We start from the raw sequence: 16199 nt of genomic DNA on the forward strand, positions 1-16199 counted from the left end.
GTAAAATTACGGTTGAACCCTTGATGTCACATGGATTATTTTACCGATCTCCTTGCTATGTTTCTGGACCTTGATCGTGTTACTTGCATTGCTGTCTATGGGAGGGTCAGAGAGCTCTCAGAATTCATCAAAAATTTGTGTTTAATTTGTGTTCCAAAGATGAACGGAGGTCTTACGGGTTTGGAACAACATGAGGGTGAGTAATTAATGACAGAATTTTCTTTTTTGGGTGAACTATCCCTTTAATATAATAGTAATATAATAACTTATTTTGTGTGTTGTGTAGCCACTAGTACGTTCTGTATTGGAGCAGAGAATGAACCTGAACATGCTGCAGATGACTGGATGCGCATCGCAGAACTACAGACGCGAAACAAAGCTTGTCTGCCTCACTTGAAGAGCAGCTACCCTCTAGAGTCCAGGGTAAGCTTGGAATAGTTTGCTTTTGTTGCATTGTTTGTAGAAGACCAGAGTCAAACTATCGTTTTGTCTCGACAGCCCAGTCTGGGACCCTCATTCACTGTAACGGATGAGGACCTGCGAATGGGTGACCCAGATGAGACGATCCGACGTGCATCCATGATGCCATGTGAGATCCAGGAGTCCCTGAACACTCGCCGCTTCTCCCTTGCGCCAAGTTCGAGCCAGAGCTCTGCCGCCTCCCAGCCCCAGCGCGCCACCATGTTGCCGGGTCAGATCCGGTCCAGCACTGCTGCTCACCGGGCCGCTCAGCACACAAAAACAAGTTCAAACCTACGTGCTTCAGAAAATAAACGCAGCCCGCTGGCTCCCAAACGCCCCGGCTCTCAACTGCAAGGCCCAGACACACCTGAGGTATGAGAATATGAAGGGGCAAGTATTGACCAGTTGGTTGAGCAGCTCTGAGAGTCACTTCTTCACAACAACCTTTAAAATAAAACAAATGTGACACATATATGACTATTACATCACTATTCTTTTTCACATAATTTACCTTTATTCCACATTTCCTGCTTTGATGAAGCCCCACCCTCAGAAATAGGCGATGGGCTCTGATTGGTTAGCTAACCCAGTGTGTTGTGATTGGCTAAACCGCCTCTAGTGCATGTCTAAACTGCCCGCCCCTCACCTCAGCTGCATGTGCTCCGGTGGCATTGTAAACAACGGCGTCCTTAATATCGCTTATCAGTTTGAGCCCGATTGAGAAGCAGAGGATATTATTGAAGTGGATCGTGCAGAACCTGTGCAAGCATGGCTTTTAATGGTAGGCCTATGTTTTATGTTTGTTGTGGTCTCATACTTTTAGATACTTATTTATAAATGCTACTGCTTCTGTTAGCTTTTAATATACGGTTTTATCCTGATTAAAGCTATAATACAGTACGGCAACTGTATGCGCGTCCATGTTTAACGCTTCTCATAGCTGTGTATAATTGGAACAGTTCATTGTTGGAGCTGAGTTGAATGAGAGGGAGAGAGAGAGAAAGGGAGCGAGAGAGATGCAGAGCAGGGGGACGCGAGGAACAGGATTAAGAACCGCTGCTTTAGAACATTGATTTTGAAACTTGTGAATCCATTAGAATCGTTGGAAGACAGAATCGCGATTCATTATGAATAGATTTTTACGTGCTCCTCTAGTTTTCTCTTCCTCTTCTCTAAAGCAGCACAGCATGGCCTCGCCCCCTTTGCTGCCTTTTCCCGAGGGCGGGGTTTATCTGGGTTTGTGATGTCACGAACCCGGGAAGTAACTTGTTGTAGTCCCTACCAGCCGGTTTTGTAGGCATTAAACTGCCAGAATTTTAAAAGATGATATCTCCGTTTGCATTGAACTTTCAGCTTCGTAACTTTTGCAGATATTGTTTATGCTCAAACAGCAACATTACACACTAACTAACGTTAAAAAAGTGAAATCGCAATGAACCACCCCTTTAATAATCTTAGATAACACTATTTTTTTTAATTGTTTTGATTTGTTTGCACAAAAAAAAAAATTTAAACCAAAGGAATTTTAAAATTATAAATTGTTAAATTTTCATTTGACTAAATTTTAAAAGATTAATCAAAAGGTTAATATTTGATGAACACAATTTTTTGAGAAATGTGTATTAAATTATAAATCCAGAAAAATGTAAATGGACAACACTGAATTTATGGAAAAATAAAACATAGGGCCCTATTATCATAAAAGATTTTTAAAAAGTTAATTCAATGAATTACATTTTTTTTAGACATGCTTTCTGTTTATTAAAGTTTAATTAAACCATTAAAACAGAATCCAGAAAAATTAAAATGGGGGAAAAAATCACAGAATTTGGGAGAGATAAAAAGGTATTTGGGAACAAATTGAACCATTAAAACTAAACCAGAAAAATTTAAATGGATAAAAAACAAACAGAATTTGGGGGGAAAAATAGAGCTCAATTTATAGGACCAGAATTTCAGAATTGGTTCTAATAAACTGTAAATGTTACTAAAATGTAAAACTGTTGTTCACAAGTAATGGTGTTTTCACAGACGAAGAAGCTGGCAAGTTGCTTCCCGCGACCAATGACACCTAAAGTCAGGTTCGGCAACAGTCAAAACAGACCTCCAAACTCACCGGTAAGATACTTTTATTAGACGTCTGTGGTTGTTACTAACCTAGACTTTAATTGATCGTGAACTTGCTTACTTAATTTATTAAAATTGCTCATGCCAACTTTACTCAAATTTTATGTTATGTTGTTGTTAAAGAGTGCATTTCATAAAGTAACAATAATTGTTTTTTCTCACTTTCTTTCATCTGCAGGCCGAGCGAAGGCAGTCTGTGATGTTCAGTGTTGTAAATACTCCAAAGAACAGCGGTCGTGGTGACAGCAGGCTGCAGCGCGGCCTCAACAAGCTGCGTAACAGCGCCCGCAAATCTCCCGCCATGGCCAGTCGTGCCCTGCGTTCGGTGGTGGCCGGAAAGTCTCCTCTGGACTCCACTCTGAGAAAGTCTCCCCGAAACAAATCCCCCAAATCCTCCAATGCCAAAAAGGTAAATAAACACTTCTGCGTAGGAAAACGCTCTCTGTAGTCATTAACCAAAACCATGTGGCTTTACTTATTATCTGATATGCAGTCCCAGATGGTAGAACATGCCATGGTAAATATAATGCATTCAAAATTTTTATTTTTTTAAATTCCAACATTTGTGGATTGAAATTGCAGGTGTATTAAACGCATTTGCTGTGTGTGTTTAGGAAACACAGTGACTCACGCCACTAATCTATGCCTAAGTATTTAACTGTATGTGTCTGCTGTTATGTGTGGCTGTAATACTTAACACTGCTGGTGTCTTTCCACTGTGGTATTATTTCACTCACCCTCTGGTGTTAAAGGAATAGTTCACCCAAACATGAACATTTTCTGAAGATTTACTCATTCCCATGCCTTCCAAGATGCAGATGAGTTTGTTTCTTCATCAGGTTTGGAGAAATGTAGTATTGCATCACTTGCTCACCAATGGATCTTCTGCAGTGAATGGGTGCCGTCAGAATGAGAGTCCAAACAGCTGATAAAAACATCACAATAATCCACAAGTAATCCACACCTCTCCAGTCCATCAATTAATGTCTTTATGTTAATCTACAGAAGCCAAAAGCTTTTTGTTTGTAAAAAAAATAATAAAAAATCCATCATTAAGACGTTTTAACTTTAAAGCAGGGGTGCCCAAACTCGGTCCTGGAGGGCACCGGTGTGTTGCAGTGTTTAGCTCCAACTTGCCTCAACACACCTGCCTGGAAGTTTCTAGTATACCTAGTAAGAGCTTGATTAGCTGGTTCAGGTGTGTCTAATTGTGGTTGGAGCTAAACCCTGCAGGACACCGGCCCTCCAGGACCGAGTTTGGGCACCCCTGCTTTAAATGGTCACTTCTGGACAAATCCATAATAACGCTTCCTCCAGTGGAAAAAGTCCATCACCTGTTGTCCTCGCATTAAAATTTACCAAAATATTTACTTAGAAATGTTTTGGACCACTTTTATTTGAAATCAGTAATTGATCTGTGCATATTTCTCTCCCGAGTCAGACAATATGACTTTTTCATTAGAGAGAGCAATGTTATGGATAAAGGAAATAACCAGAAAAAAGTTATAAGTATAAAAACATCTTAATGATGGATTTGTTTCTTACAAACACGCAGCTTTTGTCTTAACAAGACATTAACTGATGAACTGGAGTGGTGTGGATTATTGTGATGTTTTTATCAGCTGTTTGGACTCTCATTCTGACGGCACCCATTCACTGCAGAGGATCCATTGCTGAGCAAGTCCATCATAAATGCTACATTTCTCCAAGTCTGATGAAGAAATAGACTCATCTACATTATGAATGGCTTGAAAGGGAGTACATTTCCAGCAAATATTTGGGTGAACTATTCAGTTCATTAAAATGAACTGTGGCTTTGTGAGTTTGGTGGCCAGAGTGACCTAATTTTATTTCATGAAATTTTGCAAAAAGGACATTTTTATGGTAATTTTTGGATAATACATTCAATGCAAACCCCTATAAATGAAATGTACTTAATTTTTTCAGCTAAAGCAAAAGTCTGGCATCAGCCTTATAATGCTTAGTCTTTTGTTTTTAAGTATTTGCATAACATTAAATATTAGATCAGTTCCAACCAAATTAACCACATTTGAAGTTGTTACATGGCTGAACATCAGTTAATAATTTCTATAGTAATTGCTCAGCAAATGTAAACATCTAAACTCACCTTTTGCGGTGTCTCTGTACTTGAGTTTCTCCATGTATTTGTTTGCTCAGGTTTTTTGTGTGTGTTTTCGTCTAATTACCAATAGTGGTCATGTCCACTGATATACATGCAAATATAGGCTATGTAGAACAATATACATGATATAGAAAAATCACAGTTGAGTTCTGTGTAGGTTTGGTGGTGGTCTCACTGCATTTCTGGTGTTAGTGTAACTCCAGATCTATTCTATTGTGTGTGTTTTCGTCTTTTTTGCATGTAATTACCAATAGTGGTCATGTCCACTGATATACATGCAAATATAGGCTATGTAGAACAATATACATGATATAGAAAAATCACAGTTGAGTTCTGTGTAGGTTTGGTGGTGGTCTCACTGCATTTCTGGTGTTAGTGTAACTCCAGATCTATTCTAGAGTAACATCTAGTGTCTCACTTTCAAAATGTGATTTGTCATCCTATTTCAATTGTAATTTCTAATTTTCATTCTCATATGTATTTCAGTGCATTGAATAATCTCCTGACTCCTCTCTCTTTCTCTCCTCAGGTGAAGATCAGGATTAAGGTGTAAATTTGAGGATTTTTAACTCCAAAACCTTCTTTTTAACTTTTTGTTTTTCTTTTCTCTCTTCAAATAAGTTATTTTATTATTATGGGATGCAGTGGTCTTAATTACTGTCCTGTTTATGTAACTGGCTGTATAATATTTAAGTGTATTCCTTGTTCTGTAATAAAGTCTTTTATATCAAATCTTTGACAGGCTTTTCTGCTGTTGCTAAATAGAAGCAGTTTATGTATGAATGCAGATACGTTTCTATTGAAAGTTAATATACACTAAGAGTGTTTGCAGAAACCGTGGTTTTCACAGTTCTGTTTAATGTTCATTGCTTCATTATTGTTCATTAAAGCTATTCGAGTTTAATAAAGAATAAATTAGCTATATAATGAGATGTATAATTTTTTACCTTTTTAAAACGTGTAATTTAAATTTACAGTTGCAAGATATATTTTGGAGGTTGAAGAACTCGGCTTGTATATTAAAAATGTGAACAATTAAAGACATCAATATTTGAGAAAAATCTTTTAAGAATTTTCAGTTTTTGGAAAATTGAGATAATGCATGTACCAGAATTGATGTGAAATGTGTTCAATATGAGTTCACAAGCTGAGCAGATTATGAGAGACTGTAAAAGTGTTCCGTATTAGAAATGCAACAAAACCAAAAGATATTAAACTGCTGATTTTGTGTGAAATCTTCAGACAACCAGGTGTTCAATAAAAAGTATTCCTACTGGGATTCATAATCTGAATTTATGAAATTTGAGTTGTCATTTGTTTTCAGATGTGATAAACTACCTGTTAATGTTCTTTTAACAGTCAAGCTCTTGATTATCAGAGGATTGCATTCAAGCTGAAGTGTATAGTTGGGTAACAAATTATTGTATATGAACAAGCAGACTACACATGTAGGCAGTATTATTATTATTATTGCTAGTATTAGAATAATTTGCATAGTTTAAGAACTTCGAATTCAATTCTAACAAGGTTTCCAGATGATGAATTTTGAGTGTTCAAGCTTTCGAATGCTAACCTCATCTAATTTATAACTACTAAAATATATTTTTATTTTATTTATTTAGTCATTTAGCAGACATTTTTATCCAAAGCGACTTACAAATGAGGACAATAAAAGCAGTCAAAACGAACAAAAGAGCAACAATATATAAGTGCAAATGACAAGTCTCGGTTAGCCTAACGCAGTACACGTTGCAAGGTGTGTATATGTATGTGTGTGTATATATATATATATATATGTGTGTGTATATATGTATGTATGTGTGTGTATGTATATAGGTGTTTATGTATGTATATATGTGTGCGTGTGTATGTATATATATGTACAGTATATATACACACACACATACATACAAACACACACACACACTGTATGTATATATATATATATATATACACACACACATACATACACACATATATATATATATACACATACACACACATACATATATATATATATATATATACACACACATACATACACACATATGATACACATAAATATATATGATAGAAAAACATTGCGACTCCCAACCATTCCCAAGGATAAGGATACGGTCTGTGATTTATGTTTCTTGATTTTTACGGGTTTATTTATAAACACATTTATTCTAAGAATTTATAAACTTTATATCACTTATTATTTTTAAAATGACGTTTCGAGAAAAGGAGTGTTTCCATTGGTCACGTAATTTATAACAGCCAATGAACATAGAGGAAGAAGTATTACACATTACTAATGAGCGCGTGCTGCGTCGTTTATTATCGTTGTTGATGAGGTGTTGTAGGTGACAAGACTACTGCACAGGTCTGTTGTTTAATCATAAGATTACGGTAAACATCTCTCATTCTTTAATTTGTATAATTATGCCTACTGTTATTGATCGAAGATTAACCAAACTATCTGCTCGCGCTGGCTTTAAGTGTTTGAAACCATAGATATGTATGTTGGAAACTGTCATAAGGTCGCGTTTCACGGTTTAAAGTGGTAAAGAGTCTTTAAATAACTAACATTGTTGTACCGGTTGATAATAGAGTTTAGTTTAGTTTTTTTCATGTTACAATTGCTGTTATGAATATTCAGTATTTGTTTATTGATGTTAATTTTAAGGAACGCTGAGGAGGGGCTGATATCAGGGTTGCCAGGTGTTCACAACAAAACTCAAAACTAGCTCAATCTCGTTTCGACGGGGGTTCCCCGGTAAAAATCGCGTTCAGGGGGATAAAATACACGTTTTTGGCGGGGTTCCCCTGGTAAAATTTATTTCGCTAAGTATCAGGTTATTGGGGTCGCTTGCTTCAACCCGCGGCAACAGTGTTAAAGTAGCCCAAAGGCGCGGGAAAACCGAGGACTTGGCAACACTGTCTGACATATCAGATGAATGGCTCTTGATTTGATGTGTCGTCTTGATTTCTGACAGCTGTGCATTTGAATCAGATTCTGAGTATGTGATTTACTGTTGTTTTTTTACAATTACAAAATTATGAATATGACTCTGGACCACAAAATCAGTCATCAGTAGCACGAGTATACCTACTAAAATTTATTTCGCTAAGTATCAGGTTATTGGGGTCGCTTGCTTCAACCCGCGGCAACAGTGTTGAAGTAGCCCAAAGGCGCGGGAAAACCGAGGACTTGGCAACACTGTCTGACATATCAGATGAATGGCTCTTGATTTGATGTGTCGTCTTGATTTCTGACAGCTGTGCATTTGAATCAGATTCTGAGTATGTGATTTACTGTTGTTTTTTTACAATTACAAAATTATGAATATGACTCTGGACCACAAAATCAGTCATCAGTAGCACGAGTATACCTATTTGTAGCATTAGGCAACAATACTGATAGATTTTTCTTTTATGCCAAAAATCATTAGGATATTAAGTAAAGATCATGTTCCATGAAGATATTTTGTACATTTCCTACCTTAAATATATCAAAACTTAATTTTTGATTAGTAATATGCATCGCTAAGAACTTCATTTGAACAACTTTAAAAGGTGATTTTCTCAAATGTTTTTTTTTTATTTTGCACCCTCAGATTCCAGATTTTCAAATAGTTGTATCTCGGCCAAATATTGTCCTATCCTAACAAACCATACATCAATGGAAAGCTTGCTTATTCAAATCTCAATTAAAAAAATTGACCCTTATGACTGGTTTTGTGGTCAAGGGTCACAAATATATGCATCCTTCTAAATCCACTTTCTGTGCCATCATCTATTTTAAGTGTCCATCATGCAGTTGAATGAGGTGAAGGAGGCAGCGCTGTTGTTATGGGTAAGTCGACTCTGCCGTCTTTTAATGTTTTGTAGCCTACCGTTTAAACAGACGTTTATAGTGACAGATGTTCTTCTGACAGATCAACAGTGTTTATCCCGAGGAGTCCTTTACCAAAATTATCCAGATGATGGACGGCCATCGACTCCTTAAGTTTGCCTACAGAGTGTGAGCTGTGATGGTTATGATAGAAATGCCTATTCGTAACTTATTTTGTAATTCCCTCAGTGTTACTTGTCAGTCCAGTCTGACTTTTGAATCACAATGCGTCACATTCAGATTGGGCAGGTCAAATATGAAGTACCTAACTTCATAATTCAGAACGAGATTTATTTATATTTATATATATATCTCGTATAATCTCCTTCAAAGTGTTATGTCTGGAAATGTCCATTTTCATTCACTCTTCCACCTACCATACTACCATACATTTACTATGTAGTGAATGTGTCACACTACATATGCATGAGGGTGTAAAATTAAAAATCCCTTTCTATTTCTCCATAGGAGAATTGACTTAACTTTCATAACTTATAAACTGTTAAAGACAGACCTACCGTTGTTAATCGATGGCATATGCTTTTGTTGAAGCCATAAGCCTGCATTTTCAACTTATTTTAAAATAATCATATTTTCATGTGTCAAACCATTGTCAAACATTAATTTATAAATATTTTATGTTTGCAAACCTAAGCACAGTTCCTGGTTAAAACTACATTTCCCATGGTTCTTTGATTGCCCACATAAAGGCTTGCGATTGACGTAATAGTGACAGTATCCCTATTCGTTCTAACTACTTAACAAGCATATGTATATATTTATATTGTGTATATATATTACCGACATCACTTTTTCGTTCAAAAACATTGGTTTTAATTTGATTGTTAATCGCAATGCCTTATTGGATTGTAGTTCCCTCCCTCATTGAAGCTGTGACTTAGTCTTGTACCTTTTGATTTTCACTTTTTTTTTTTCTTCAAATCAAAGTTCGCAAGGCTATGACTTCAAATTTTAGCTTGTTAGTTCGGTTTATTGCTTGTAACTTTATTGAACTTTTTTTTTGTAAATGGCAGTCGTAAAAACTGAATGGAGGCCACTGGAAAAAGTTTCACTCATTTGTGGTTAATTAAAAAGTTTCCTTTCTGCATTTCACTCGCTTTAACATGTTTACTAGTCTAGTTTGACTAAACTTGGTGGTGGTGGTCATTTTTAAGTCGCTTTGGATAAAAGCCTCTGCTAAATCTAAATATGTACTGTGAATATTGTTGGCACCACAACAAATTCCTTGTGATGTTCCTCATTTGTACTCAAATGTAGTGGTTAATGTGTGTCTTTGTTTGTAGGCAGGGGAAAGCTTTCTGTGATGGTTTGCTGGTGTCACCATTTCCTAATGTGATGGAAATGATCTTCAGTATGCTACAGGGTGAGTATCAACAGTGGGTCAGTGGTTAAGGAGTAAGACTGCAGGTGAGAAGGTTGCAGGTTCGATGGTCAGAGTGGGTCGTGGTTTGGTCCCAGTGTGGCTGCTGAGCCGAACAGTGCTGTAGTCCTGGACGCCACACAGAATGATGCTGGTTCCTGTAGAGGCATCGGGATCCCTGTGCGATGGTTCCACACACACACACACATGCATGTTTACCTTTATTTCCTTCTACATGCAGCTGACTTCCAGTTCAGCCCGAGACAGGCCTCCCTCATGTTACGGAAAATCAGTCAGGGAGTCGAGCTGGAGCTTCAGCTTGCCAAGGTGCGGTCAGTGATGTGACACCATTTATGCTGGTATCTGCTAATGTAAATAATACTTTGACCCTAGAAAGTCTTCTAAATTATCTACAAGATTTGCTGAAAAAAACAACAACTGTCAATCTACTACATGCCTTCTGTCCTTCTGCTGTGAAATATTTACTGATTTTTATGAAGTAAGTGTATGAATAACTTTGTATCGTTACTGATATTTCAAGATGAACACTAGGTTTACATGATTATCAATACATTTTTTTTTTTTTTTAAGAAAAATTGAGTATGAGCTGCATATTCTCACTATATCATACTACATGAGCCATAAAAACCTGTTGTATAACGTATTATTCCCAACAAAAAACACACATACAAGCATTTGTTTTTAAGATTGTCTAAAGGTTGTTTAACCTTTTTATTTATATATATATATATATATATAAGTAAATTAATAAAAAAAAAATCTAATTTTCAAAGAACTTTCAAAAATGATTTAATGATTAGTTTTTCTTCTTCTTTAAAACCATGGAAAAAAGATAAATAAATAATAATACAAAATAAAAACTTAATGTTTGCCAAAACCTCCAAATCAAAGTTTGCTTGGTAATGCCAGAAGGAAGTCATTTTGTTAACCAGAAAACCATGAAATGACATGGAAAGATCCTCATAACTGTGTCTCACAAGTCAAAGTTTCTTAAATATTAGATCATTTATGGTTGAATCACAAGAAGCCTTTTTGACATTTAAATTAATTTACCTTTTATTTGGAAACATTTTCAAAATAAGACTTACTTGCATGTATTCAAGATATTAAATTTAGAAAAACATTTCTTAAATAAAATTTTTTTTCCCAAAAACATGAAACTTGGAGAATGCGTTTTTAAAACAGAATTTGTAAAAAATATTTTCCACATTGGAAAAAATACATTTGAATGTGCATTGTTAGTGTTGTGTTTGTAAAAAAAAAAATATATACTTTTCGTGTGTGTGTACAGGTGGTCCTTGTTCTTTGTTATTGTGGTTTTAAAACATACAACATGGTGCCTTTGGACACAAAGACAGGGGTGAGTGTTCAGTACTGACCGACAGTTCTGTGACGTCTGTGCATTTTCTGATCATTCTCTCCCTCTCTGTGTTTCTGTGTCAGTTGATGATCGCATCCATGTTTCACTTTGTAGAAGATGATGCTGATGATCTGTCCTTAGACGAAGGCCTAGATAGATTTCTCACCAAAGCCTGTAAGAAGCCACATGATCACATTTGTTAATTTGCTGCCTGTAAAACACCTTTTTGAGTTGATGCAAGTCTTTTGAAGAAATCGTGTTTCTCTGCTTATACACTAACATAAAAGTAGTTTAATAATTCAGTTTTAAAATTGGACGGTAAAGCCTTGAGTGCTGGCATGGTGTTAAAGTGAACAAATAAACGAGTGATGTTAATGTTTATATTCCATGCTTGCAGGTCTATTGATCTTCTTTCTGTGTCACACTCTCTAGCTGTCATGACTTTCTCCACCTCCAGCAGCGAGAACAGCTGCTGCTCGCCTTTGTACACTGATGACGAGTCCCCGATCTTCAGCCAAGTCCAAAACCCTCCCAGAGTTCATTTTCAAGAGCATTTCACGGTGGCCTGCAGTTCAGTCAGGTAGGTCCTGTTATAGTGTATATACTACCATTCAAAAGCTTGGGGTCGGAAATAAATTAATACTTTTATTTATCAAGGATGCATTAAATCAATCAAAATTGACAGAAATTAGAAGTTTTCAATTTCAAATAAATGCTGTTCTTTTGAACTTTCTATTCATTAGTGAATCCTAAAAAAAATATGAAGTATCACAGTTTCCGCTAAAATATGAACCGTTTTCAACATTGATCATCAGAAATGTTTCTTGAGCAGCAGATCAGTATATTAGAATGATTTCTGAAGATCATGTGACACTGAAGACTGGAGTAATGATGCTGAAAATTCAGCTGCGCGTCACAGAAATACATTACATTTTAAAATGCATTCACATAGAAATCTTTTAAATTAAAAGATTTCACAATATTACTGATCTTACTGTATTTTTGGTAAAAAAAAATGTAGCCTTAGTGAAAGGAAGATAATTATTTCTATATCTGAGATGCATTATAACTATATAATATCCAGCTTATTGTAAAATTAAAATTAAAGATTTTTTCAAAAATCTTTTTATTCATCATTTGGTTTTCATTATAGAAGAAACGGACAAAAATGACACATTTACATTCACATATAAAGATACGTAGCTAATTAAAATGGATCATTCTTTTGTGGTTTCAGAGGAAAAACGTTGGCAGGACATAAAAAAAACAGAACTGCTCGCCTGACTGGGCCATCAGAGAAAATATTTGTTTTCAAATCTTTGAGTCCCATTCTTAACACATTGTTACCAGTTAACTTTTTCCCTTACACTTTTCTGCCCTACGATTTTAACAGAGAAAATTAAATGGCCAATTCATGCCAATGATCAGTGGGTTCACATACTGACTGTGACTGAATGGCAGATTGCATTATAACACGCTTTCATCTTTGATCTCCAGCTCTTCGGTGAAGGATGTTATGAGCACGCCACAGTTGTTGAAGAGACTCCGGAAAGTATTGGCACGTGAAGGAGACGTGAGAGACGAGCTGGAGAAAGAACTGGCCAATCAGATCAGCATCAATTTAGAGAAAGGTTTCCTTTATTCTGCATTGAGTGAGTGAGTGTCACAGAAATAAATTACATTTTAAAATGCATTCACATAGAAATCTTTTAAATTAAAAGATTTCACAATATTACTGATCTTACTGTATTTTTGGTCAAAAAAAATTAGCCTTAGTGAAAGGAAGATAATTATTTCTATATTTGAGATGCATTATAACTATATAATATCCAGCTTATTGTAAAATTTAAATTTTTAAAGATTTTTTCAAAAATCTTTTTATTCATCATTTGAGGAGGAAAAACGTTGGCAGGACATAAAAAAACAGAACTGCTCGCCTGACTGGGCCATCAGAGAAAATATTTGTTTTCAAATCTTTGAGTCCCATTCTTAACACATTGTTACCAGTTAACTTTTTCCCTTACACTTTTCTGCCCTACGATTTTAACAGAGAAAATTAAATGGCCAATTCATGCCAATGATCAGTGGGTTCACATACTGACTGTGACTGAATGGCAGATTGCATTATAACACGCTTTCATCTTTGATCTCCAGCTCTTCGGTGAAGGATGTTATGAGCACGCCACAGTTGTTGAAGAGACTCCGGAAAGTATTGGCACGTGAAGGAGACGTGAGAGACGAGCTGGAGAAAGAACTGGCCAATCAGATCAGCATCAATTTAGAGAAAGGTTTCCTTTATTCTGCATTGAGTGAGTGAGAGAAACTGTCGTGCTCTGATATGATGTTGGTTGAATTTCTCTCTCTTTTGCACACAGAGGGTGTGATTTCGCAATTACAGCACAGGGTGGAGCGAATGCTGCGGGAACCAGGAGAGCTGGAGAAGGACCATAAAGCCGCACTGCTGGAGCTCCAGGAGAAGAACGAGAGGTGAGGTGCACTAAAGGACAAATTTGGGTTTCCAGTAATTAAAAATAAATAAATAAATTTCTCCTGTACAGTCTTATCCGCAGAGTGCATGAGGTTGTAAAACAATGCCAAGACTTGAAAACCGAAAACACTCAGAAAAAGAAAGTGAATGATGTACTAACAAAGGAGAAGCAAACTTTTGCTGCTCAGGTGAGATACAACTTTTTTTTTTTTCTCCTTTGTTTTGCTAACCTGTTTAAAACCAATTCCTCTTTCACACTGGGCTCATTTTGTAAAATGATTTAAATATTTTGAAGTGTCTATTGAATTTCTCGTCATTTTGTTGACTGTATAAATTGCTAGTATGCAAAAAAATAAATAAGCCACTACTTTTGATAACCTTATCTCTTTTCAGGCTTTGACCAAAATCGAGAGCTTCCTAACTCAGATTCTGGATTTGTCTGAACAGATTTCCCTAAAAGATGAAGAAATCACAAATTTGAGGAACAAGTATGACTCTGTAGACCATGAGCTGAAGCTTGTGAAGGAACAAAATATTGAATTAAAAGAAATGATCAAATCAAATTGCCAAGTGCATGAGGACATCGTTAAGAAACTTCAGCAAGAGCTTGAGTCTGCTGCTTCAAATGCTTCAGAAAGACAAGAAGAGATGCTGGTTCTGTCAGCGGAGGTAACGTCTCTTAAAGAGCAGATCTGCTGTTACAGTGAAAATGGAGTGCGGAAACAACAAGAACTGTCTGTTTTAGAGGCACAGCATGGTGTGTTGAAGGAAAAATTGACATCTCTTCAGAATCAGTTGGCTGAGGTGAAGGAATCTGAGCTTAAACGGGAGCTTTGCCATCAAACCGTGCTAAGAGAAAAAGCTCAGGGTCTCGAGAGGACTGTGAGGGAACATCATACCGAAATTTCCGCTCTTGCCTCAGAGAGAGATGCTCAAATAAGTTCTCTTAAAGCTGAAATGAAGAATCAACAGCTGAGATCCCAGAGGCTGCGAGCTCAGCTGGAGCTGAAGGTGGAAAAGCAAAACGGCTCCATTCTTGCTCTTAAAAACATGGCTCGACAATGGAAGCAGCAGAATGAGGAGCTCATGGAGAAGCTGAAGATCATGTTCACACAATTACAGCATTACAGTGGTAAAAACAAGGAGGCACGGGAGATGAACAAATCTCTTGTGAACTCCCTGCAGGCCAGCAGGAGAGAAGTCGAAGCTCTTCAGGTGGAACAAGACCAGGCGAAGGCCAGAGTCAAAAGCTTGGAGGCTCGGGTTGGTTTACACTGAATCCTGCTGTCTTTTTGAGGTTTCAGTGTAGTTTCATGTGCAACTGTGTTTGTTTTAGTTGGCCGTCACTGAAAGGCATCTGCAGGAGCGGAGGAAGATAACCGATGACAATGAGGATGTGAGATGCAGGGAAACACAGCAGGACACCAGCAATGAGAGCTTGAACTTTGAGCTGAACTATTCGTTTAATGCTAATGCACATGATCTGCCTGGTATCGGAGTGGAGGATAAACCAGAGCATACTGCAGACGACTGGATGCGTGTCGCAGAACTACAGGTGCGAAACAAAGCCTGTCTGCCTCACCTGAAGAGCAGCTACCCTCTAGAGTCCAGGGTAAGCTTACCTGTCAGCATCTGTATGCTTTGGTTTTACTGAAATACAGGTTTGAGTCTGGCCGGTTTTGTGATTTCACATTTCTCATATTTCCAATGTTTTTTCACTAAATTAAACCCCTATTTTACAATAAACACTTACAGGGATAGTTCACCCAAAAGTGAAAATTCTGTTATTAATTACTCGCCCTCATGTCATTCCAAAACCCGTAAGACCCTCGTTCATCTTCAGAACACAAATATGATGCGATTTCAAGTTTTCCTTTCTCTTTGGAGTGTTACAAGCTCTTGGTGCATAAAGAAGATCTGTAAAGTTGCAAAGACTAAAGTCTCAAATCCAAAGAGATATTCTTTATAAAAGTTAAGAGTCAACCACCACCTACCTAAAACGGCTTGTTCTAACACGCCCCCACATATCTACATCACTATGTGGGAAGATTTGCATTACACAGCCCAAATGTTCACACAAAGAAAGGAGTAACTTTTATTCTCGCTGTAGTTTTGTTGTTTCCGCTGCCATGTCGTAAAGACGCTGTGTGCTTCGTTGTGAAAGCCAAACTACTTTGTTTGGTCTTCCAAAAGAGGACGATATCTGCTTCGTCATGCCTGGAGCTGATCTGTGCTGATTGCTGAGGAAATACTACAGCTTTCACCGTGGAAGAAGCGGCGTCCAGCCTGGAGTCGTCACATGTCCTTCCGGACGCTCCTTCGTCGAAATCGCCGGCC

The 16199-nt window shown here is 37.0% G+C and overlaps 2 protein-coding genes across 2 annotated transcripts in view; both read left to right on the forward strand.

Annotated features, from left to right (window-relative positions):
• The window catches only part of LOC107560838 (nuclear mitotic apparatus protein 1-like), a 25513-nt gene extending 19934 nt beyond the window's left edge, over positions 1–5579 (forward strand). The window contains exons 17-19 of the mRNA XM_016245106.1: positions 2494–2580; positions 2768–2998; positions 5262–5579. Of these exons, the coding sequence (XP_016100592.1) occupies positions 2494–2580; positions 2768–2998; positions 5262–5285 (342 nt within the window). The 3' untranslated portion in view covers positions 5286–5579. The remainder of the gene's footprint in view (positions 1–2493; positions 2581–2767; positions 2999–5261) is intronic.
• A 2147-nt stretch (positions 5580–7726) lies between these two features.
• Positions 7727–16199, forward strand: part of LOC107560854 (nuclear mitotic apparatus protein 1) — a 13251-nt gene continuing 4778 nt past the window's right edge. The window contains exons 1-13 of the mRNA XM_016245127.1: positions 7727–7737; positions 8524–8573; positions 8656–8741; positions 9917–9996; positions 10235–10320; positions 11306–11374; positions 11458–11548; positions 11807–11954; positions 12872–13005; positions 13750–13861; positions 13933–14050; positions 14256–15125; positions 15199–15474. Of these exons, the coding sequence (XP_016100613.1) occupies position 7737; positions 8524–8573; positions 8656–8741; positions 9917–9996; positions 10235–10320; positions 11306–11374; positions 11458–11548; positions 11807–11954; positions 12872–13005; positions 13750–13861; positions 13933–14050; positions 14256–15125; positions 15199–15474 (2121 nt within the window). The 5' untranslated portion in view covers positions 7727–7736. The remainder of the gene's footprint in view (positions 7738–8523; positions 8574–8655; positions 8742–9916; positions 9997–10234; positions 10321–11305; positions 11375–11457; positions 11549–11806; positions 11955–12871; positions 13006–13749; positions 13862–13932; positions 14051–14255; positions 15126–15198; positions 15475–16199) is intronic.

This window comes from Sinocyclocheilus grahami, unplaced genomic scaffold (genome assembly GCF_001515645.1).
Source record: "Sinocyclocheilus grahami isolate Dianchi unplaced genomic scaffold, SAMN03320097.WGS_v1.1 scaffold746.1, whole genome shotgun sequence".
Classification (NCBI taxonomy): domain Eukaryota; kingdom Metazoa; phylum Chordata; class Actinopteri; order Cypriniformes; family Cyprinidae; genus Sinocyclocheilus; species Sinocyclocheilus grahami.